This window comes from Zootoca vivipara, chromosome 17 (assembly GCF_963506605.1).
Source record: "Zootoca vivipara chromosome 17, rZooViv1.1, whole genome shotgun sequence".
NCBI classification, from domain to species: Eukaryota; Metazoa; Chordata; class Lepidosauria; order Squamata; family Lacertidae; genus Zootoca; species Zootoca vivipara.
In genome coordinates, this window is record NC_083292.1 from 13129126 (window position 1) to 13154092 (window position 24967).

The 24967-nt window shown below is 47.3% G+C and overlaps 1 protein-coding gene across 1 annotated transcript in view; it reads left to right on the plus strand.

Moving 5' to 3' along the window:
* Nucleotides 1–16540, plus strand: part of PPIL2 (peptidylprolyl isomerase like 2) — a 63856-nt gene extending 47316 nt beyond the window's left edge. The window contains exons 15-20 of the mRNA XM_035097876.2: nucleotides 4274–4391; nucleotides 4853–4909; nucleotides 8496–8568; nucleotides 8731–8793; nucleotides 9946–10085; nucleotides 14441–16540. Coding sequence (XP_034953767.1) covers nucleotides 4274–4391; nucleotides 4853–4909; nucleotides 8496–8568; nucleotides 8731–8793; nucleotides 9946–10085; nucleotides 14441–14534 — 545 coding nt within the window. The 3' untranslated portion in view covers nucleotides 14535–16540. The remainder of the gene's footprint in view (nucleotides 1–4273; nucleotides 4392–4852; nucleotides 4910–8495; nucleotides 8569–8730; nucleotides 8794–9945; nucleotides 10086–14440) is intronic.
* Nucleotides 16541–24967: the final 8427 nt, after the last annotated feature.

A 24967-nucleotide genomic window follows, 5' to 3' on the forward strand; every position in this document is an offset into this window, starting at 1 on the left:
TTTATACCCAAAAAATTTCCATACATTCAAATATTATTTCATTTATCATAATAACATTGAAACACTTAAATCTAATTCAGCCCCCCCTCCCCTGGACTCTGGGTCTCCCAGATGAATCAGCCAGTTCCATAGGTCTTTCCAGTTTCAGGCCGTCTTGATCAGTAAAAATAATAATAACATCCATTATTACTCCTCACCCCACTCCCGCTCTTTCACCACCTATCCACCACTCTCCCTTCTTCGTCCCCTGCTGCCTCCCCAGTTCCCTAGCTGTTGCACAATACCACCCAACTACATTTCCACTTTTCAGCCCACTTTTCCATTACTTTCAATGGAAAAGTGCGCCTCTACTCATGTACGCTTCTAGTTACGACCGGACCTCCGGAACGGATTATGGTTGTAAGTAGAGGTTCCACTGTATGCCCATGCCTCCTACAAGATCGGCCGGACCCCGCATGCGCCCATTTGACCACTTGGATCGGGAGAGCTGGCACTACTCCCAAGTGCCACGGCATAAAACCAACCCTGAATTTGTAAGAATTCGGATCGTTTAGTGTGGCAACGCTGCCTGTTGAGATCACTTTACTCTTTTCAGCGCCTGCTAAAAAACCTCCTTGTTTAAACAAGCCTACCCAGACGCTTAGAAAAAAGGGGGTAATTTTTAATCTGTTTTAGCATTTTGACTTCCGTATGTTTTAAAGTAGGGTTGTGATTTTCGACCTGCTCTTTGCCGGCTTCGTAAACCGCTTTGAGGTTTTCTGCAATCAAGTGGAGCATAAATTTCGTTAAATGGATAAATGCCGTCTTACCAGTAGGTCTGTTCCATACAATATAGGAATTGAAGTGTGGCAGCACCTACCCTGTGGAACTATAAGCACCGTCTCTATTGTCTTTTGGCACTTAACTGAAGACCTTCTTTTCTCAGCAACCCTTTTAATTGGAGATCTTTATCCTAATCTGTCTCCGCACTGGGTTTGTATGCATGAAGTTGATAACCTGGGGTGTGTGGGGAGCAGAGCGAGCAGTGGCTGGTGTCCATTGGCACTGCTGGGGGGGGGGGGAGATAGGGAGCCCAACAGTGGACGGGAGCCAGAGCTGACGATAGGCAAGGCCGGCTAACTCTGGTTTTGCCTCCATCCTCCTCTTCCTCCTTCTCTTTGTTAAGTCCTGCAAAAGCTGTGCTGTTTTCCAGCGGCATGCAACAGTACCACTATCTTTTTGAAGGGGAAGAGGCGGGAGGGCTCTTGGATCCCGTCAGAGCATCGTGCCTCCTTCCCCGAGCCCAGGAAGCATTTGCCCACCTTGGGGATGTCCTGCCGCCTCCTTCCCAAAGTCAAGCAAGGGAGGCCTTTTCACCTGGGCAGCAGTGCCCTGGTAGGTGGGCGAGGGAGCACAGCCTTGGCATTGGGCCACGCCCGTCCCCATGCATTGGCCATGCCCGCTGCTTGCTGGTGAGTACCGGCACTATTCCCCCTAGGAAAAAAGTACTATGCAAAAGCAATACTGAGGCTAAAGAGGAAGCAGGCGGCCTCTGCCACCCCTTAAGTTAAAGAAGGATTGGAAGGGATCGAGACAGAGGTGGACGGGGCTGAGGCCCGTTTCCCCAATGGAGCAGACTCCATTGCCAGTAGCTTCTGGTCTGCCTCTCCTTATCCCTTCCCTTGGATTCTTCTCCCCTGCTCACTTTGCAGCCTACGTGCGCCAAAAGCCTCCCAAGTACAGCAGAGGCTTTTTGGAAGCGGCTGTTCCGCCAGTGATGCGATTCCTCCAGAGGATCATTAAGGTTTGTTCTGCAAGCCAAGCCACCTTCTTCTCTGCTTGTTGCAGATGCGTTTTCTGGTGTTTTGTTTCTGGTAATGATGCAAAGTGGCCGGGGGGGGGGGGAGAAATCGACTATATAACTCTGGGAATGACTCATCTCAGAATGTTCTCTCCTGATTAGGAATAGTCCTGGAGGAAAATGAAAATGTCACACATCTGTCATAAATAACATGAAAGTGAGGAGCCCAAAGCAGATGAGCTGCATGCACTCCACCTGCGGTTGCCTTTTGTCTCTGCTCAAGGGGGTGGGGACCAGCTCCTTAGTGGGCTCAAATGTTGCAACATTGCAAGTCCCACATGAATCTTGAGGGAGTTTGCTCCTCCTGCAGAGGTTGGAGATTTTGGGGGCAGCTACATATGCCACGCGAGGGTTCTGTGAGATGGATAATGGTGACCTTTTGAGCAGAAGCTTCAGTAATCCCAGTGGAATCCAACAAGGCAGATAGCAAGCTCATTCTCCCAGGTGCCTGTCTTTTGTTTAAGGACTAGCTACCCTGTGGCTCTCTGGATGTTGGACTGCAGCTCTGATCATCCCATTCTACTGTTTGTGCAGAGCTGCTGAGATTTGGTCAGCAATGTAACGCGGAGGGTGGCAGGCTAGCCTGTCCTGCTTTATGTAGCCCAAACAGCCACCATCCACAAACAAGAGAGAGGCATTTGTAGGCATGGGAAGGTTTGCAGAAGTTCTCATTTATAATCGGCAGAAGGGGAGGCAGGACACCAAACTGCTCATTGACTACCGAACATCCTCACTGGCCATGGAATGCCGGCACTTAGTTTGAACTGGTGGGAGGAGGAATGGAGTGACCTGGAAGAAGGCACAGCTGGATGGGACGTTGAGCCCAAAGCACTCAGTGCTGCTCCCATTTGTATGCATAAAGAAATGAGCTTACCCTCCAATAAACCTGTCCCACGAGTGGTGTGTCCTGCTTCGCCGCATCCAAAATGGACTGAATCTTGCCCCAAATTGCTGGCATTTCTCTTGCCGCTGGAAGAGGTGGCGGTGGGGTTGGGGGGACACACCTGTGGGTGTGCCACCTATGAGACTTCTGCCTGGAGCAACAGCCTCACCTTGCCTAATGACTGGGCCGGCTCTGGCCGATCCTTGTGTTATCAGAATGGCACCGATGTCTGGGGTGGACTGGAGTCTGAAGAGGTTGGGGAGGGGAGAGGATGTGTGAACAGGGGAGCACAAGGACAATCATGGGGTAGGGGCCCACAATTTGTGGGGTTCTGTGCCACCCATGAGGCAGGTGCTGTGGGGGCGGTGGAAGTGGGGACCCAAGGGGAAGAGACCAGGCAGCCTGAGACCGGGGAGGGGGGCAGAAAGGAGGTGGGAGAAGAGTTTCAGGGAATCTCGGAGGCGGAAGAAGCTGCCATGGTCCCTGGGAGAGCCATGCCTTCAGAATCTCTCCTATCCTCCCCTCCGCGGTCTCTACGCACAAGGTGGGGCTTGAAGCGACGGGACTAGCTGGAGTCACTGAGAGTTCGCGCAGACACCTCAGACAAGGGGTTTTTGGTAAGCTGAAAGGGGCCTGGTCCTTAGCTGCCAATTTCCCGTTTTTCGCAGGAAACTCCCGGAATTTAATCCATTTCCCGCTGTTCTCCCAAATGGAGAAAAATCCCGGAAATCCCCCGGATTTCCTACCTGTCAGGGAGACTCCATTTTGGGTGCCGCTCTTCCCATGTGTGGGCAGCGGAAATCGGGCAGAGCAGCACCGGAAGTCGCTTCTACGCATGCCAGGCGGCCATCTTGGTGGCCGCTGGGCATGCGTAGAAGCGACTTCCGGTGCCGCTCTGCCCGATTTCCGGTGCCCACACATGGGAAGAGCGGCCCCGGAAGTTGCTTCTACGCATCTTCCGGTGCCACGCCGCTGCTGATCCCGAATTTTTCAGTGGGAGACTTGGCAGGTATGGCCTGGTCACGCTGTTGCTTCCAACTGTCTGGATTGGAGCAGAGGTAGATCACCTGGGCAGCTGGTTAGCAGGGGTGGTGTGTGTAGCCCTGGCACCTGAGGAGCTGGTGTAACCGAGTGCTTTGCCAATAATGATAATGATGATGATAATAATAACAATAATAATTTATTATTTATACCCCGCCCATCTGGGTGGGTTTGGAAATACACTTCCAAAAAGCTTTTCCTCGTTGGGCTGGGTGTGCTCGGGACAATCCCTCATAACAGCTGTGGGAATTGCTTGTAACAAAACCATAGCAAAAGCCCAGGGAGAAAAAAATAAGTCTCTAACCTAGTTGCCAGCAAAGTTGCCAGGCGGGTTTTGCTGGGAGAGTCAATGCTGAGCTAGATGGACCATCGCCTTGTCTCAGTATGGCGCCGCCTTTTCTTCTGGCCTTTTGACCTATCTTGTGCCTGTGTGTTTGGGACTGGCGTGACCAAGTGTGGACTAATAATAATAATAATAATAATAATAATAATAATAATGTTTGTTTCAGGGGGAGAGTCCTATTGGGGGAAGCCTTTCAAAGATGAGTTCAAGCCCAACCTGTCCCATACGGGACGTGGCATCCTCAGCATGGCTAATACCGGACCCAACAATAACAAGTCCCAGTTGTGAGTATTTGCTTGGCTCTTTTTTTATCTCAAGGCACATGGCTTTAAAACCCATTTAAGGAGCATGTGGAATTCTGTGAAAAGCTTGGGGCCGGGTCGCTGTCTAACAATTTCACCCTTTACAACCTCTCTTACTTGTTTTTAAGACTAACGCGATCCTCTTACTGCTTTCAATCCGCTTGTTTGCCCTTTGCGCTATTTTATTTTTTTCTGCAAGCAACCCGAAAGGGTTAATGGAAAGGTAGAATCCTTGTGAGGAATCAACGACCCATTAACCAACCATGCTGCCTGATGGGAGTTGTAGTCCAACTCCACCAGGATGGGGAACCCCTCCCCTAAATCTTTGCCATCTGGCTTCTGTCTTTGAAATTCTCCAGGGTTTTTTTTATATATATACTGTATATAAGAAAGAAATATTGATGTGTTTTATGGCAGGTCTGTCTGTTTTCCCCTCTCTCCAGCTTCATCACATTCCGATCCTGTGCATACCTGGACAGGAAGCACACAGTGTTTGGAAGGTAAAAGAAGCAAGTTCATTGCAACATACATCCCGTTTTCCTGTGTACTTGGGCACCAGATAAATAGCTGGTGTGGTGTGTTTAGAGTGGTTAGGACTGGGGAGACCTGCGTTCGATCTCCAGCTATGCCACAAAAGCTCCAGTGGAGAGTTTGGGCTGGTTCTTCGCCTTTCAGTCTAGCCCGCCTTGCAAGAGGGTTGTGAGCATAAAAGGGCATCAACCCACATATGCTCCTTAGATCAGGGCTTGCCAAAGTTCTGCATTCGTTGACCCCCTGAGGAGCTTACAAAGTCACCTTTTAACCCAATCCAAATTCTGAAGAACATAACAAACGTTCTTTGAAACAAACAACAAAATAAATAAATTAATAATGATGGTGGTGATTAATTTTATTCATTGCTTTTTTGCCATGGCAACCCAAAGTGACTTACAATATTTTAAACAAAAAACCAGACACATATATGCATTAAAACTAGCACAAAAAAGCAAATAGCAGCTGTAACCCCCTTTTTTTAAAGCAATAAAGCAGCACTTTCTGAGAAGACTGTTGTATCCCACACTTATTAAGTGCAAAGGTTTCCCATCAGCAAGGAAGGGGCACTCTGTATATGCCCATGCACTTTATTTCTGTGGCTCGTAGTTCCTAATTAGTTTTTTTCACGCTGTACCTTGTAAACCTGTTTTTCCAGCTCCAGGCTCTTTCTGACCCCATTTTGACCCCTAGGTCTTCATTCAGCCCCTGCTATCGTAACAACAAGAGGGAACATTCCTCACTACCAGAAAATATATATAATGTTGCCACATCACACTCACTTTCAAATCACAGAAATCACTGATGAGGTACCTGCATTCCCCCCCCCAATAACTTACTTTCTAGATGGACTAGAGCAGGGTCCCCAAACTAAGGCCCCGGGGCCGGATGCGGCCCAATCACCTTCTAAATCCGGCCCGCGGACGGTCCGGGAATCGGCATGTTTTTACATGAGTAGAATGTGTGCTTTTATTTAAAATGCATCTCTGGGTTATTTGTGGGGCCTGCCTGGTGTTTTTACATGAGTAGAATGTGTGCTTTTATTTAAAATGCATCTCTGGGTTATTTGTGGGGCATATGAATTCATTCATATTTTTTTTCAAAAAATAGTCCGGCCCCCCCCCAAGGTCTGAGGGGCAGTGGACCGGCCCCCTGCTGAAAAAGTTTGCTGACCCCTGGACTAGAGACTTGTTTTTGTTTTTTTATGAAAGCTTGGGGTGTGCCGCTCCTGCCTAGGGCCACAAGTGAGAGGCTTTACATGTGTCATGGTGCCCGTGGGCACCAGGTTGGTAACCCCTGGGGGAAATGGTACTGAAATAGATGGACCAGTGTGTCTTAATGCAGTACAGGGCAGCTTCCGAAGTTCCCACAATGCTTTGTTTGTTTGTTGCATTTATGTGCTGCCTGTTCATCCAAGGAGCTCAAAGTGCTGTACGTGGTCCCCCCCCCACTCCTCCTTTGATCCCTACAACAACCTGTGAGGTAGGTCAGGTTGAGAGACCATGCCTGGTCCAAGTACGCCCAGTGATCTTCATGGGCGTGTAAACCAGGGATGGGTCAATGGTGGCCCTGCAGACATAGCTGGACTACAACTCCCATCATCCTGGGCCACTAGCCATGCTGGTTGAGGCTGATGGGAGTCACTTTAAGTCCTTGCGTAATGAATGCAGTGCATTATGTCTTTTGCTGCACGCACTGGAAATCTGCAAACGAATCTTTTGAGTTCTAGGCAGCCCTAATACCAACCTTCAGAATTTGGCTCCTCCAGCTATAAAGGGTGCCATACTTCGATCAACTCCCCCCCCCCCCCCCCCCGGTAAACACAGATTTGCCAAGCGGACGTGTAGATTTTTCTTCCGCAGGCAAGTCCCCTTCCCCCCTTCCTTCTGCTCCGTGTTTTCGTTTCTCTCCCTAAAGTATTCCAGATACTTTATTTATTTATTTTTGCATTGTCTCCTGAGCAGGAAACTGTGTTTTGCCTTGGGCCCCAGCCAGCGCAATATGGCAAGCTGCTTAATTGATATAATTTGGGAGCAGGAGAGAAAAACACACAAGCGGAAAGAAAAACGTCTCAGCACAGATGTCAGCAGAGCAGGCGAAGGTCTCTCCCTAAATGTAGGGATCAGCGTAGAGACTTTTGTGCCTTGGCAAGGCCTGACCTTAGTGCTGCGTTTCCTTTTGGCAGCTGTACAAATAACAGCATTCAGAATTGGTCATTGGTAATAATATGAATCATTATTAATAACATTATTAATATCATTGACCCAGGTGGTGCTGTGGGTTAAACCACAGGCTTGCTGATCAGAAGGTTGGCGGTTCGAATCCCTGCAACGGGGTGAGCTCCCGTTGCTCAGTCCCAGCTCCTGCCCACCTAGCAGTTCGAAAGCACATCAAAGTGCAAGTAGATAAATAGGGATCGCTCCGGCGGGAAGGTAAACGCCGTTTCCGTGCGCTGCTCTGGTTCGCCAGAAGCAGCTTTGTCATGCTGGCCACATGACCCGGAAGCTGTCTGCAGACAAACGCCAGCTCCCTCGGCCTATAGAGCGAGATGAGCGCTGCAACCCCAGAGTCGGACACGACTGGACCTAATGGTCAGGGGCCCCTTTACCTTTACCTTTAATATCATTGAATATTAAGACCATGTGGTGGAGTGGTTTGAGTGTCATACCAGGTCCCGGGAGACCAGGCTTCTAGTCCACACTCAACCATGTGTTTCTGAACAGTGGGGTTTTTTTTGGGGGGGGGTGCTTGATTTGGGTCCTAAAAAGGGTTCCCCCTCCCTTCCCCCCTCCTTTTTTGGAGGCGGCCAGCATGTGATATTCTGGATGTTTTGGGATTATTAAAGCCCAATTAAAATAAAGATCCCCAATAAGAAAGCTTGAGTTGATTTGTGAGAGAATGCTTCAGGACTTAAATCGAGGGCAATTAAAAATGTAGAGCACCCATGTTGTATGAGCTTTGTGTCTTCAGCGTTGTGTAAAGGCTTCTTCTGTTGCTGTCAGCCTGAAGCGTCGTCATAAAAAGGAGCTGTTGCTGGGAGCACATAGAAACCATTTGTGAAACAGCTTGGTGGAAACGCCCCTAAGTCTTCTCCCTTGCCTGGTCAAGAAGAGATTAGGACCCTATTGACTGATATTTGTGTTTTCATCCTGCCTGGCAAAGGACTGAACCATGTATCATTCAAACAGAAACTTGAGCAGGATTATTTCCTTCCACTGGGTGGCCAGAGTTTGCAGTAGTTGCTGCTTGCCTGGGGTTATTTTTTATCAATTTAATTTAGAGCGCCTTTGTGTTGCTTTCCCAGTGTTCAAATCCTCTTCCAGATAGCAACTAAAATACATGCAACATCATGAAAATCTAAAATAATGGAAAACGGAAAAGCGAAAGTAGTCGTGCCGGCCCGCAACCAAACAATCACAAGGTCCGCGTTAAGGTGATAGCTTTACAAAGGTGACCGAAATGTCGCAAATGCTTTTGGGACGATGCATTCCACCCCCCTCTTTCTCCCCACTTTGTTTTATCCCTCCACTCATATTGTCTTTTTTTCTTTTACAGAGTGGTCGGTGGCTTCGAGACGCTGACAGCAATGGAGAACGTGGAAAGTGATCCCAAAACGGATCGTCCCAAGGTAGCATCACCTGCAGCAACAGGTTACTTGCCTGAACTTTGTGGCCTCGTCGTCCTCTGCCACTCCTGCGCTTGAGCACGCTTTAAGTTCAGGAGCAGTGGCACTGATCCGTGGAGCGCACCATATACCTAAACCCACCCGCTTGTCTCCTTTTGTCCCCAGGAAGAAATAAAAATCATGTCGGCGACTGTTTTCGTTGATCCATATGAAGAAGCAGATGCTCAGGTGATGGTGGAAACTTGGGACATAAGCAGGCTAGCACAGAGAGCCACTCAAGCAGGAAATTAATTTAATACCTCCCTAGGCAGCCCTTAGTTCTGTGTGCGTGTGTTTGATTGTGTCCGCGCTTTTGAATTTCAAGAAAACCTGACTTAATCGGATTTTATTTATTTACAACCTTTGGGCATGACATGCCCTTTAGGCAAGATTGTTTTACAGTTTACTTGCTTCTTTCTGATTACCTTTCTCTCTTACCTCCCCCCCCCCAATGAGCTCAAGGTGTTGTACATAGTTCTGCCCCCTCTGTTCCATTTTATCCTCATAAAAAGTGTGGGCGGTCCCATCTTTTGACTATTTTAGTTGTTGATTTTCTGCATTTATATCCCACCTTCTTCTGCGAGGAGCTCAAGGTGTGGTTCTCCCGCTCCTCATTTAATCCCCCACAGCAAACCCTGTGAAGGAGGTCAAGATGAGAGGCAGTGACCGGCCAAAGGCCACTCAAGTGAGCTTCATGGCCGAGTGGGAGGATTTGAACCCTGTTCTCTCAAGTCCTAGTCTAGGACAGTGTTTCTCAACCTTTTTTGGGCCAAGGCACACTTGTTCCATGAAAAAAATCACGAGGCACACCACCATTTAAAAAGTTTAAAAAATTAACTCTGTGCCGCCCTATATTGACTATATAATTATGACTGTAAGAAACACTTGCCAATTGCTGTGTTGGTTGCAATCTCCTGTAATAAGGCTTCACAAGCCGCTGATTTCTCTGCCAGCACAATCCTTTGCTCAGCAAGTTTCAGGTTGAGCTCATCCAGCCAGCTTCTTTAAGTTTGTCTAAAACCACCCTCCAGTCGTTTGCACTGAGCTTTGGGAAAGAGGAGGAGAAATATTGCTTTCCGGTGGGTCAGTGTTGTTTATTGGCGGCCGCCAAGCACGTGACAATGCAAATCGCCCTTCTCGTCGCCGCACGTCGCCGCACACCAGCCAGCGTCTCGCGGCACACTAGTGTGCCGCGGAACAGCGGTTGAGAAACGCTGGTCTAGGACACTCATCGCTTCGCCTTGCTGGCTCTCGATATCTAGATAAATGGCCCTCCGGTCTGTTTGATGTCGTGCCTTTCGGGACCTTACCTGCTCTTGTGTCTCCTCTTCTTCTTCAAAGGTCGCCAAAGAGAGAGAGAAGGCTCAGCAAGAGGAGGAGGCAGCCAAGGAGAAGACCAAAGTCGTCGTCCCAAAGAAGGAGCAGCAGATTCCAAAGACGTACCGGGAGGGTGTCGGGAAGTACATCAACATAGCCGCAGCGTGAGTTGTGCGACTGAACTTGAGAAGAAGTGAAATTGCTCCACGTCTTTGTTACATAGGCAAGATCAGACTGTTTGCCTTTTGGCCCCCAGTATTGTCAACTCTGAGGGACGTGGATGGCGCTGTGGTCTAAACCACAGAGCCTAGGGCTTGTTGATCAGAAGGTTGGCGGTTCGAATCCCCACGACAGAGTGAGCTCCCGTTGTTCGGTCCCAACTCCTGCCAACCTAGAAGTTCAAAAGCACATCAAAGTGCAAGTAGATAAATAGGTACTTCCGGCGGGAAGGTAAACGGCGTTTCCATGCACTACTCTGGTTCGCCAGAAGCGGCTTTGTCCTGCTGGCCACATGACCCAGAAGCTGTCTGCGGACAAACGCCGGCTCCCTCGGCCAGTAAAGCAAGATGAGCACGCAACCCCAGAGTCGTCTGCGACTGGACCTAACAATCAGGGGTCCCTTTTCCTTTACCTTTATTGTCAACTCTGACTGGCAGCACACTCTCCAGGATATCAGGGTGGGTGTCATGTGCAACCTTCAAAAGCTGAAGGTGTTGGAGATGGGAATGTTTTCAGAAGGCAGCGGGTGGGGACAAAAGTTGTTGTTGTTGTTGTTGTTATTATTATTATTATATCAGTAGTGTTTGAGTAAAACACTGAAAGTGAGTAGCTGTCAGGCTTCAGGGACTTGGCTTCCTCCCCCACCCCTTTGGCAGTAGATAAGCAGAACAAAGCGAAAGGAATCTCTTGCCAGTTAGAAAGTTTAACGACCACAGCGAGAGAACAAAGAATCCATTCCTAGCATGAAGGTGCTCCCAAGGAAGGGTTCCACCCACTTCCCCCCTAGTCACCCCGTCACTTCTGCATCTTGCACCCTGATCTCAGAACCACTGTGCTTTTTGAGTTGCCACCTTATCTGCTCTCCTTGACCTTGGGCTGAGCAGATGGACGCTTTCCAGTGAAAGTGAATCTGTTAACTTTCTCTCCCCCAGTTCTTCTCCTAGCTGTTCACTGAACTATGTCCCACTGCAAAACACTGCTCCAAATCTATACTGTCCCACTGCTCCTGGGAAGATTCAGGATCCTGGTCAGGGTGAGGGGTCAGGGGTGGCCCCCACCGTTCCTCCTCAGTGCCGCCCTCCTCCACACGGTCCCTGACACCAGCAGGTTATTTTCTCTCTCAAACACACAAAATAAGAACACTGCCCGTCTCGTATCGCAAGCTTTACTAATGCTAGAAACATACTTTTAAAAGAAGGAAAGCTGGGAATCTAGGATTTATGGTTCCTCTAACGCTGCAGGTGCCCATGTCTGGATGGAAGGAGGCGAATGGCAGCTGAGTGGAGCTGAAGGGGGGGGGGCTCCCAGTCTCCCCTCTCCCTCATGACAGTGTTGGATCAAGGGCTCATCCCAGTAAATCACTATAAAGTATTAAAATGCCTGGAACGCTTGGGGAGGTTTGCAGAGGAGAGCCCATTTTCACCAAAATTTCTCTTGCCTCTTTCTCCTTCCCTTAACAAATTGAAAAGCGAGCGAATGAGAGAGGGAAAAACTTGAGCGAGTGGACGAGAGAGAATTGATGGCAGTTACCCTGGTGTGATCCACTTTAGATTAGACCAGGGCCCACCAGCTGAAGACAAACAGCCTGAGGCGAAGGTGTGACGTTTCCTTGACCGATGTTGCTTCTTGCCTCTGATACGAAGCCATGCCAGGAGCCCATTGAGTTTAAAATTGCTTTTTCTCCTCCAGTCTTGGTTTGCCATGAAGATGCGGAGGGAAAGTAATTGATGCCTGTTAGCAGGGAGTCTGGCTCCTCTGGCGTGCTTCTCTTTCACTCCTGTCTTCCAGCCTTAAGTTCCGTTTTTTAAAAAGGGGAGGGTGTAGCTCAATGCTAGGATCATTCAGAGTCCATGGCCTGCCCCCCCCCCCCAACTGGGCACTTAGTCGTTAGACTGTGAGTGTGAGCAGGCGATCGTGGCAGCCTCAGGAGGAGTCAGAAGTAGCAGGGGTGGGTGGGTAGTGGTGGTAGCTGCAGGCTTTAGCAGCTGCCTTTCCTCGGAAAGCCAGCGTTGCACACAGATCAAGAGTTCCTAAGCACTGAAAAGATTGCGATACCCCATTTGTTATTCAAAATGTACCCAACAAGAAACAGAAAGACAACATTTTACTTTTTTGAAATGACACGAGACGCGTGTGCCGAAATGCATAGGCATTTGTGTTATACGCAACCCCATGGTGAGATCTGATTTCATAGAATAGTTTGTAGAGTTGGAAGGGACCCTGAGGGTCATCTAGTCCAACCCCCTGCAATGCAGGGATATTTTGCCCAGTGTGGTGGGGCTCGAACCCATGACCCTGAGATTAAGAGTCTTGTGCTGTACCGATTTCCTCGCGGTCTTTAAATCTACGTTGGTAGGATGGCCCCCTGGTTTCTTTTTTGGTTTGGTTTCTGTGGGGATACATAATGATAAAAAGAGAACAAGAAAAAAATGGGGAAAGGTGGTGCAATGGAGTGTAAGGTAGTCTAACAAAGTTCTGATTTTCCCCATTATATCCACACGGGTGCTTTCAAAAAATAAGATCAATACTAAATCCTTTCAGAAACTTCTCAATTTGTGTGTGTGTTCCTGCTTCGCTGTTGCCCTGAGCACCTACTCAGTCTGCCCATTGGGTAACCTAGCACTGCTTGGTCCCTGAGCAAAGGCAGTACGAGCAGGACGGAGCGTGAGACAAGAGCAGCATCAGCTTTGCAAGCCCAGCTGGTGTTCCTTGAGGTGGGGGGGTCTCGGCCAGCTCAAGGCCAACACCCACCCAGGCTTTCTAGCCAACACTGAGGTCCAGCTCTGAGAGCCTTCTGGTGGTTCCCTCACTGCAAGAATTAAAGTTGCAGGGAACCAGGCAGAGGGCCTTCGCAGGAGTCACGTCCCTGTGGAATGCCCTCCCGTCAGATGTCAAGGCGATGAATGACTGTACAACTTGTAGAAGGCAACTGAAGGCTGCCCTGTATCAAGAAGTTTTTAAGATTGGATGCTTATATATTTGTTGGAAGCCTCCCAGAGTGGCTGGAGCAACCCAATCAGATGGGTACAAATAATAAAAAAAATTATTGTTACTATTAGTCGAAAAGCAGGATATAAATCTTACGAAATAAATAATTTTTAAAAGGCAAACAATACCTCAGGTTCTTCGTGTTTTTGAGCAAGAGAAGAGCTCAGCACTCTGCTGCTGAGCAGATAGCGATGGGGACCAAGACATAGCTCAGGGTTAGAGCCCAAGCTTTCCGTGTTGAAGGTGGCAGGTTCAATCCCCAGCATCTCGCTAAAAAATGAATCTCAGGCGGACTTTTTGTGGGAGACTCCAGAGAGTGTGCTGCTGGTCGGAGTAGACCAGCATTTGCCAACTTGGTGCCCTCCAGATGTTTTTGACTTCAACTCCCATCAGCCACACAGCACAACTGCTGTGGCTCATGGGAGTTGTAGTCCAAAACGTCTGGAGGACTCGCAAGTGTTCAAAAGCTCCACTGGACAGGACGAGACTCTTAGAATTTTGATAAAGTGTCAGGCGTAGCTCTAGCGGCTTTAGCCCAAACGTAGCAGAGTATCGCTGCACAACACGGAAACTTCCAGAGGTTTCAATGACTAGACGTCTGGACGCAGAATAACTATATACAGGATTTATTAAATAAAAGAAAAACAGAGTTTCTATATACAAAGCAAAGCAAAATAAATCCTTACTCTCTCTCTCTCACAACCATCTGATACAACACGTCTCCTTCTAACTCTCACCTACACCACCACACAGAACAAATGTGCTAGCATTCCTTAATAACAGAGCTCAGTGCTGACCTTCAACCAATGAGAGAGTAGTTGCTATGTCTCTGGCAGAACTTGGCTTTCTGCCCAGTCTTAATTGACTCCCAGAGTTATTAGTTTGAGAAGCAAGAGTCTGATTGTTTCCCAGAGAACCAATTAAGAGAAACCTGAACAGAGACTGGGTGAACAAGTCGTCTTACTATACAGAAGCTTTATGTGTTCATAGGAAAGCCACACCCACACCATGGTTTCATTGGGGAGGCCCAGATTCACACCCCCTATTCAGGAACAGAACAGTACCGAGTGACCAGTCGCCCTTTTTCAGCCTAACCTGCTTCACAAGATGGTTGTGGGGGACCAAGAGGAGGGAGGGTTGCTGATCTTTGGATTGATGGGTGGGGCAGAAGATGTAAATAAAAAGGGCTGCCCTCCATCCTAGCTGCATGTACTCAGAAGGAAGTCTGGTTGCACTCATTGGGGTTCATTTCCCCAGGTGGGTAGGGTTAGGCTCACAGCCTGAACCCTGACCGGTGTGGTTTCCATTACAGGAAGCGAGTGGCTGAAGATGATGGGCCGTCCACCAGCACAGCTGCAAAGAAAGACAAGAAGAGCGCAGGCTTTGGGGACTTCAGCTCCTGGTAGGGACCAAAAACCCAGCCGTAACCAAGCCTGGACTCTTGGACAGAGAAAGCCCAAGTTCTACATCTCTCCTGCAGCGGGCAAAGAAACCCAAACCCAGCCACTTCAAGTCATTTTTCCTAACATGATTTAAGTCAAATTTCTTTGGCCTTTCTCTCTCTTTCTCTCGCCCTTCTCAGGAAGAACCGCTTTGCTTTTTCAGTGAGCTGCTGGGCTCCCTAATTCAAGGAGGACTCTTAATGCGTTGTTGCTCAGCAGATTTATCAGCAGAACACGAGAGGATGCTAAAAACAGATGAATGAGAGAGGTTCTATTCCCGGCTTAAATGGGTAATTGCCAGATTTCAGAGGAGGCGGCGAGAGCATTAGAGCTGTACCCTTGTTGCAGGAGACACATAACGCTTTACGCCTTCCCAGTTTTAATTTGTAAACACCGCCTGAGCACCCTCCCTCCATTTCACACCTCCTACTGCACTGTATGAGAGCAACCTTGCTGCTGCTTAGAAGCACCCGCCTCTTCTCTCTATGGGCTCTGGGATCATAACAGAGCTGCAGCTGCCCAGTGTCCTCTCTCTTAGGAATACAGTGCCCGAGCTACCAGGTTTGACGGAGGGATCTGCATCAGTTCAGTTCAGATCTTCTGCTTGCAGGCACAAATTGAAGCTCCACTGCCCCCCCCCTCATTTTTGATGTGCAGCATGAAGAGGTTGCAGCCCAGCTAGGACACAATTAGAAAAATGACCTCCCGCTTTAAGAAGCACAGGGACCAGACTGGAGGGTTTGCTTACTCCTTTCTTTGCCCATCCTTTTTATCATTTGCAAATCCCCTCCAAGTGCTTTTGACCCTTAGGGGTGACCCTTAGGAGGAGAATCAGCTAGAAGATGCCATTTGGAGAGGAAACGGTCAGCAAGGAGCAGTTTGAGCCCTTCTTTCGGCTTGAAGCTAACCCCTCCTAAACCTACTATCCTCATTAACAAAAACGACTGCCCAGCAGTCACCGTGTGCATTTCTGTGCAATGCGCATTCTGCCCTTTCTACTAAATATGGGCAGGGTTAAGGTGTGTCTGGAGCCCCAGATTGCTTAGAAGCATTGGCTGAGTGAATGCCAAATGCCATTTGCTTATGTATATATGTATTTCTATTTTCATATAATTATATTTATAGGTAAAGAAAAGACCACCGGCACAAATATGTGCAACTTTTCTAGCTGCCTGGATTGCAGGAAATCAATCAAAAGGGCTCGCGGTCAGCAGAAAGTTGTAATAAAAGAAAGACGCTAGCTAGACTGTCATTGATTACATTTGTTTTTACTCATTGGCCTTGTAACAGTAAACCATAGTCAGTAATAAACCATGGCTTACTCTGAACAAGCAGTGTGGTGCTTAGTCACTTCCTCTCTGTTCTGCCTTGTCCCCTCCGAGAGAAACAAACTATGAGTGCTGATTCTAACATAATACTGAATCAAGCTTTGTGGTTCGTTTCTCCCCCAGACTGGCAGGCTGCAGCAAAAGGAGTGAACTGGTTTTTGGGCACCAGAAGTTGCTAATGATGGGTTACTGTTATGTGCTACCTGGGCTGGTATCCAAAAGCAGTGAAACCACTTCTTGGCGAAAGTGGCCCAAATAAAATGGCCAGTTCTACTCTACTTCTCCACTTCCAATGTACAGACCACACCCTCCCTGGGAGCCTGCCTAGAATATTTAAATGATCTTTGCAGACTAAGCGACAGGGATTGCTGCTAAAAGACAGGCCCCAAATTCCATCCACCGACAGACCATCATAATACCAGCACCCTGGCCAGACACATTGGAGTATTTACTTCTACTGCTTGGACTGATCAACTGACACCCCCTGGCAAGAAGTGAGGACCTCTTGCTTGAGAAAATAACTTCTTTAATCGCAGTACCACCTTGTTTATGAAGAAAGAAAACATCAAGTCCCCTTGACACAAAATTGTCTGTGATACGGGTTTTTTTCCATTAAAGAATTAAATTTTCTTTTGCTTCCTGCTTTCCCGTTCAGTTTTTCCGGGACCCTGCCAAAACTCTTTTGTTTGGCTTGCCAGGAAATGAGTCACCTATATTTTCTAAGATTCTTACTGGAGCCTTGATTTCTTTTGAGGAAATGGTTTGCAGCTCTATAAGGAGTTCAGCCTTGCTTGAAAAGATGAACATAGAGCCTTCAGTTTATATGCTGTGTGTGTGTGTGTGTGTGTGTGTGTTTGTTTAAAGCAGAGACGTGTCAACAGCTGGCCGCCTGGGCGGCTGGTGTGAGGAGCCTAGTACACCAGCAAAGTCCACTGCATTTGGTCCAAGCTTGTTGCTACTGCTGTTTACTTAAAAGCTATCTTCTTCTTTAGTGATCACTCGTAGCCGAGTAAGATTGTCTTCCATGAACACAGTTTTAACAGTGAGACCGTGAGGGACTGTGGAGGCCAATTCTGGATCCACACGTCCTTCCACAGTGGGGTCATAGGTTTCCGGGCGGGAGTTTATCACGGTGAGTTTGCCCAAACATGCCTTCCTCTTAGCACGTTTCTCCCTTTTGTCCTGAGTTCAAGCATCTTCAAAGCCCATGACACCTTTGGTAAAGGCTGTTCTCCAGGTGGAGCACACGCAGGCCAGTGTTTCCCAGTTCTCGGTGTCTATACTAGATTTTTTAAGATTTGTCTTGAGAGAGTCTTTAAACCTCTTTTGTTGACCACCAGCATTACTCTTTCCATTTGTAAGTTCGGAATACAGTCATACCTCATGTTGCATCCGCTTCAGGTTATGTGATTTCGTGTTGCGTCCCGCGGCAACCCAGAAGTACCGGAATGGGTTACTTCCGGGTTTCGCCACTCGCGCAGGAGACTTGCGTCAGTTCTGTGTTACAGGCGGGCCTCGTAAGTGGTACCTCTACTTACGAATAACTCTACTTACGAATGTTTCTACTTACGAACAGAACTCCGTCCGCCATCTTGGATGCGGTTTAGATAGGATTTTTTTCTACCTACGAATTTTTAGATAGGGTTGCTTCCACTTACGAATTTTTTCTCCCAATGCTTTCCTATGGGATTCAACTTACAATTTTTTTCTACTTACGAATGTGCGTTCGGAACGCATTAAATTCGTAAGTAGAGGTACTACTGTAGTTGCTTTGGAATATAATAATCAGGCATCCACACAACATGACCAGTCCAACGAAGTTGATGTTGAAGAATCATTGCTTCGACACTGGCATTAGTTCACCTGTCTTCCCAAGTGACGTGTAAAAATTTTCGGAGATACTGTTGATGGAATCTTTTCAGATATACGCAATTTCACCAAAACGTGTGGTGCCTTGGAACGCAACCCCCGCCTAAATTGGGAATTGCTTGTACTGCATCCAAATTGTGTGCAAGGGATGTAGTACTTGGAAAAGGGGAAAAGATGGTTTAAAATGAATTCCGATTAAATGCCTGGAAATAACAACAGAGTGGGAAGCTGCTTGACTTCAGCTGGGGGGGGGGGAGTTCCATAAAATGGAGCCTACATTTCTAAAAGCATGGCTCCTGGTACGTATGAGTCATTCATCGGCGCTATGAGGAACCACAAAACAGTGACTCCCCTGAAGACCTCAGAGATATAAGAGGTCACAGGTATTCTGGACCCAAGATGCCCACTTGCTCACCTGTCCTCTGAGCAGCAGTCCAGATTGATTCCAACCCCAAAGAGGAGGCATTGCTGCTTGGTCATCTGTCATCACTCTAGAGGTGTGTGTCATTGTTTGTGAAAGTTACTTCCTTGGAGAGCCTCACACGAAATACCTCCCAAAATCTGTAACCAGCCTTCCACTTTTTTCTGCTCTCCTCTGTCCTCACAGAAGGCGACTTCCTGGGGGCAGGGGGTGGAATATATCAGGGTTGAACAGAAGATGCAATAATGAGACTATATGTGAGCCAAACCAGTGGTTTAAAAGCGGACAGAAATATTACAAAGGAAAAAGCAGCAGGTTTTAGCAGGAGCAAAGGTCTGATGAGCAAAAGGAAATCAAAACTGTCTACATCAAAAGTGCTTCTGAGACAAGAGGCTTGCTGCCTGGAACTGAATACAGAACCACCCAGACATATGAAGAAGACGAGAGTGTGTGTGTTTATAAAGAAAAGCAATTAATTCTGTTTGCTGCAGATTGGTTTTCAATTTGTGGCTGGACATGCAAGAAGAAATAGTTATCTTGAAGAAGACAGGCAGTGCCTCTTGCCCTATGACTTTAGAACCTCTCACTCATTGATCAGCTAAACAAAAGAGGGTTGGGAAGGGATGAAAGCTGGCGGAAACCATTTCTTACCCTAATTGGTGACATTTTCAGGCACTATGTAACTGAGGACTTGTTCATGAGTCACTCGCTTACGTGACAACACAGTGACGCCACAAAATGTTACCTGTCTTCCTTTGGAAAGCCATAAATTCTACTTCACATGGCTGCATATTCCAGGACTTAACTGCAGCTTTTGGACTACAACTCGCATCACCCATAGAGAACAGGACCAGTGGTCAAGAATGATGGAAATTGTAGTCCAACAACAGCTAGCGACCCAAGATTGGGAAACGCTGGCTTAGCAGGTTCTTATTACTACCGCTGTGCCAGGGGAAAGTTTGCCTGTTTTAACTTGTGCATCAGAAGTTCCTGTTTAAAAGTACTTCAACAAAACATGGGGGGGGCCTCCAGTGAGATACAGTCGCTGGCACTGTCTAGTTTCCAAAATTGGCTCTATACAGTGGTACCTCTACTTACGAATGTTTGTACTTACGAATGGAGCTCCGTCCGCCATCTTGGATGCGGTTTAGATAGGATTTTTTCTACTTACGAATTTTTAGATAGGGTTGCTTCGACTTACAAATTTTTTCTCACAATGCCTTCCTATGGGATTCGACTTACAATTTTTTTCGGCTTATGAATGTGCGTTCGGAACGCATTAAATTTGTAAGTAGAGGTACCACTGTATTTTAAAGCAACAGCATTCAAGTGAGCAGTGGAGTAACACTACAGGGGATCATTATTCAGGAGGTCATGCCTATCTTATACCCTGTTCGCAGAACACAGGAGGACACTGTTCCCTTTGCTTGTTGGGCCCTCCTCCTCAATCTGTGGAAAGAAAAGTAGCTGAAGTTAGCCCTCCCACTGGGCCAACTATCACTGTGTGTTGTATCCAGTGTGGTACTATGTTAAAGTCGCCTGTTGGTATAGTTGTTGCTATGATGGAATGTTGTTATGCAAGGGAAAAAGCAGGGACATCATCAAAATAGTGTGGAACAAGAATCAGCTGCTGCAAATTTCCAGTAGTGCAAAAGCTGAGTTGGATTCCTTTAGTGGGCCGCCTTTAAGCCTTGTCACCCCCTGATGCTAGGGCTCTTGTGCTAGCAGACAGAAAATTGGTTATAGCTCTTCACACCTTAAGCTGCTCCATGCCATTTGTCAGAAGAGAACAATATATATATATATATATAGGAAGGAATTTGGGTACCAATACTGAAAAGGCTTTGGAAAAGATCTTAATTCTCTGTTCACCATAGTCATTTATGTCCGATAGTCTTGGGGAGGCTCAGGGTGACAAACCATAGTTTCATAAAAGCTGTATTCTTCACCAGAAGACTCCTAACAGTGGCTGCTATTAGGTGACTGCAAACTCTGAGATCAGAGGGAAGTGAAGTGCAGACAGTAATGTTATTGGGTTATATACCCAACTATGGCACTCTTGAAACTTTGCTGTGCTTTCCCTCCCCCCATTTATCAAATCATAGGTGTCATGGGGAAACCAATTACTTAAATATCCCTATAACATAGGAAGCTGCCTTGCGCTGAGTCAGTAGAAATTGGAGTTCTTGGTAAAGTCCAGAAATAAACAGTAAATTGCAAGAACTTGGGCCAGAAGAAAAATGGATTTCAAATATATCTTCACAAGGTTTTATTTGTGTGATGAAGAGTTCAAGTAGGAATCAATCCCAGTATAGTAGGCAACTAAAAATAAATTCCAGTAAAAAATCAGGACAAGGCCCTGTTTCGACAATTCTTCGTCAGCAAAGATTCACCGGTCGGAGTGTACCAAGTCTGTTTGCCAGTAAAGTCATACCTTGGTTTTCGAACAGCTTAGTTCTCGAACGTTTTGGCTCCCTAACGCCGCAAACCCGGAAGTGAGTGTTCCGGTCTGTGAACTATTTTTGGAAGCCAAATGTCCAACGGGGCTTCCGGTTGGCTGCAGGAGCTTCCTGCAGCCAATCAGAAGCCACACTTTGGTTTCCGAACGTTTTGGAAGTTGAACGGACTTCTGGAACAGATTCCGTTCAACTCCCAAGGTACGACACTATTATCTGCACTGTCTGGCAGCAGCTTTCCAGGTTCTCAGGCAGGGGTCTCTTCTTGCCCTGCCTAGAGATGCTGGGGGTTGAGCCGGGGATCTTCTGCATGAGGGCAGATGCTCTGCCACTGAGCTATGAAACTTTCTAACCTCAACACACTCACTCACTCACTGACTGTAGAGTGGAAAGTACTAATGTATGGTTTATCAAACTGAATCTAGATTAGGAAGATGCCAATGGTTTGTTCTCAGTTGTGTTGTAGGGGGAAAGGGACAAAGAACTGATAATGAATGGGGTCCTCAAAGATAGGAGCGATAGATGACCACATTTTGAAATTATGCATTTACTTAGATGGCGCTGTGGTTAAACCACTGAGCCTAGGGCTTGCTGATCAGAAGGTCAGCGGTTCGAATCCCTGTGACGGGGTGAGCTCCCGTTGCTCGGTCCCAGCTCCTGCCAACCTAGCAGTTTGAAAGCACGTCAAAAGGCAAGTAGATAAATAGGAACCGCTACAGCGGGAAGGTAAACGGCGTTTCCGTGTGCTGCTCTGGTTGGCCAGAAGCGGCTTTGTCATGCTGGCCACATGACCTGGAAGCTATACGCCGGCTCCCTCAGCCAATAATGCGAGATGAGCGCGCAACCCCAGAGTCGGTCACGACTGGACCTAATGGTCAGGGGTCCCTTTACCTTTACCTTTATTTACTTAGAAGCACTTCTTCTCCCCTCTTCAACCAGGACTGTTCCTGCCTGACAACCTAAAGACTCTCCCACAACCCACCTTGGTCCCACACAAGACCATTCAAAATCTATGGTCCCAAATTAATTGAACTGCGCCACTGCTTATTTTGCTTGTTCCTCACAACTGGGACCTTGCAGGACTAAGGGCTGTGCTGCAACCCTCGGCGTCTTCCTGAAGCTGCAAGGGAAGCCTTTGAGGAGATCGGGACAAGTGATTACAGAAAAAGGAGCAAATGCAATGGGGTTTTGGCCAGTTTGGCTTCACTTGATGGTCAATGGCCATCATCTGCCATGTGCAAGGACCAAAAGCTTTTACGCAAAGGCCTCGCTTGGTTTCTGCCCAGGCTGTTTGCTTATATAGCCTCTGGTTCATCGGGTCATAATAAGCCACTGTTGCAGTCCAGTGTACTGTATATGTCTTGCTCACTGTTTCAGCCTAGCATGTGGCATGGATCAATCCAATCTCTGTCATCTTCCACCAAGCTGAAAAACTGCTGCCTTTGAGGATGACCTCACCCCCCTGGGAACCAAAGGAAGCATTGTTTTGCTGTGCTTCCCCTCCCCCAACATTCCCCCTCCTCAAAGATGAGGATGATGACAACTCTGCTGGAAATAGAAAACAAAGAGGGAGGGAGACTGATGGGAAGATCAGGGTGATTTCTCTGATACATTATCACCCAGTGTATATGCCTTTCAAACATAAAAGCCTAAATTGGCTGAAACATAAGATGTGGTTTTAAAATGATGTGCACGCTCTCGCTCTCTCATTCTCCAGTGCATGTTCACATACACTTAAATAACAAGAAAGACGGCAAAATAATAATTTGATGTCATGCATCTACTCAGATGGGTTTGGTGGCCAAGGCCTTCACAACCATGCTTCCTGAGCCTAGAACTGGATACCCAATTCAATCATCTCTTCGATAAATACAAAGAGAGCTTTGAGAACATCAAATTCGTCCGTACATGAGCATTTGCACACAGGGGCAGTTCTGTCTCTGTTTCGTTTATTTTACAGAATTTTGTAGGGTGCTCAGTTTTCAAAACCTCAAAGGGGTTTGCCTAAAAATCCAATGGAATTATTGATAAAAGACTGAAGTGCAAAGCAAGCTGGCCGCTATCTTGACAATGAGATGGATGCAGCAGGGGAATTTTTTCCCCAAGGGGGAAGAGATGCCTCCTGAAAGCCAGTAGCATCCATTCAGATTACAGAAGAGAAAGCAAAGAAGCAGAGAGGTGCCTTGGATTTCACAAGAGCCTAAGCTTAGGCCTGTTTTCATACCAACAGGTGCACCTCCCACACCACAAATAGTTATGGAGGCCAAGGTTCCATAGAGGGCAATCTGTGCTGCTTCGTCTACAGCCAGCTGTCTGGGTGGCCACCTACGTATATTCCAACCACAGGGATACAGAACTAAGATAAGAGCCCCTCAGCTAAATCAGACCCAAGGGGCCTCCTAATCCAGCTTCCTGCTTCCCACAGGAGCCAGTCGGATGGCTTTGGTGAGTGCATCCCCAGGGCAGCTAAGAGCACAGCCCTCCCCCCCCCAAAGCCATTGGCATTCAGGAGCATGAGGCTGTTGAATCTGGAAGTGCCATTTGGCAAACCTGACTAATCGCCAGCAGCTTTTTCTCCATGAATTTATCGGCTCCTCTTTCAAAATAAGGGTGGGGTGGTGGTGGGGGGAACCTCTGGCCCTCCAGATGTTGTTGACTTACAATTCCCATTAGCTTCAGCAAACACGGCAAATGACTGGGGTGGGGGGAGAGGTGCGTGATAGAAGTGGTCTTCCAGAAGGCCCCATTTATCCATACGCTGCATGTTTTCTAAATCTCTTATTGCAGCTATCTTTCTTTCCCAGCAAAGAAAGCCCCAAATATTGTTGCCTTTTCCAATAGGGCAGGTGCTCTGATTCCTTCATCGTTTCTACTCCTTTCCCAGTGAAACATTTATTTTATTTTTAAATGGTGCGACCCAGAGCCGTTTATAATATTCTAAGTATAGCCGCATCGTAGATTTGTATAAGGGTGTTATAAACAACATCAGCGGCTTTATTTTAAAATCTCTTCCCTAATGCTTTTAGCTATTTTTGTGAGAGCTCAGTTCCGGCAAATTTTAATCATGCCAGAGACCTCCTTGTCCCAGAAGGCAATAGTTTATGTGATCAAGAGCCAACCAAATCACAGCAAGAGATACTTACATGAACGGGTTACTCAAGAGGGTCACAGCAGTTTAAACCCTAAAAATGTAGGAGGAACCTTATAGGATCAGAGCAATATTGAAGAGCTCTTTTGGAATCTAGTGCAACATCTAGCTTCTACAGTAGCTGACTGGTGCCTCTCGGAAGCCCTCGAGTAGACACTGGCTCAATCCTCCAGTCGCTGCCAACAATTCATGAACTCCCATCATACTAGAACTCATGGACATTCAATGAAGCTGGTTGTTTGAAGGTTCAGGATAAAATTAAGTACACAGCACATAAACTAAGGAACTCTCTCACACACAGGTGGCAGCGATGGCCACCAGCTTGGATTGCTTTAAAAGAGGGTTGGACAAGTTCCTGGAGGATCAGGCAATCAGTGGCTACTAGCCATTATGGAGGTATTCTCTTTCTCCACATTTGGCCTTTGGGGAGGCAGTAATGTTTCTGAAAGCCAGTTGCTGGAAACCACAATAGGGGAGAGCACTATTGTGCTCAGGTCCCGCTTGCAGGTTTCCCATTGGGGCATCTGGGATCAGGCCAATAACCCATCTGGTCCACCATTCTGTTCTCAGTGTGACCAGCCCGCAAGCAGGACCTGAGCTGTTTGTCCCCCTTGTGATTTCCCAGCATCTGGCATTCAGACGCATGTTGAACACAGCTTCATCCTCCTTGCATTCGTCTAGTCTCTCTAGGTAACTTAAACGTTGAGCTGCTAACAACTTTTACACAACATCCATGTTGTGCCAAGGTCCAAAAGTGTCCGATTGCCATTATCTTTTGTAATTATGTATTGGCTTTAGTGGAGAGAGAGAGAAGAGAAGAGAAGAGAAGAGAAGAGAAGAGAAGAGAAGGAAGGAAGGAAGGAAGGAAGGAAGGAAGGAAGGAAGGAAGGAAGGAAGGAAGGAAGGAAGGAAGGAAGGAAGGAAGGAAGGAAGGAAAGAAATATGAACTTGTGGAGAGTGGGTGGAAAATTACAGTGACCAATACTTTGTGCTCCCGCTTAACCATAAAATTTATGAGTCATGTATTTTCCTGACAGCAAGCAATGCTGCAGCTGTCCTTGGAAGGAAGTACTGGTGAACCCTTTCCCAAGGCCTCTGAGGATATATGGCTCTGAGTGAACACCTTTGCTCCTTCTGGTGTTATTTCCCCAAGAGAAGCCTCTATAGTAGAAGTG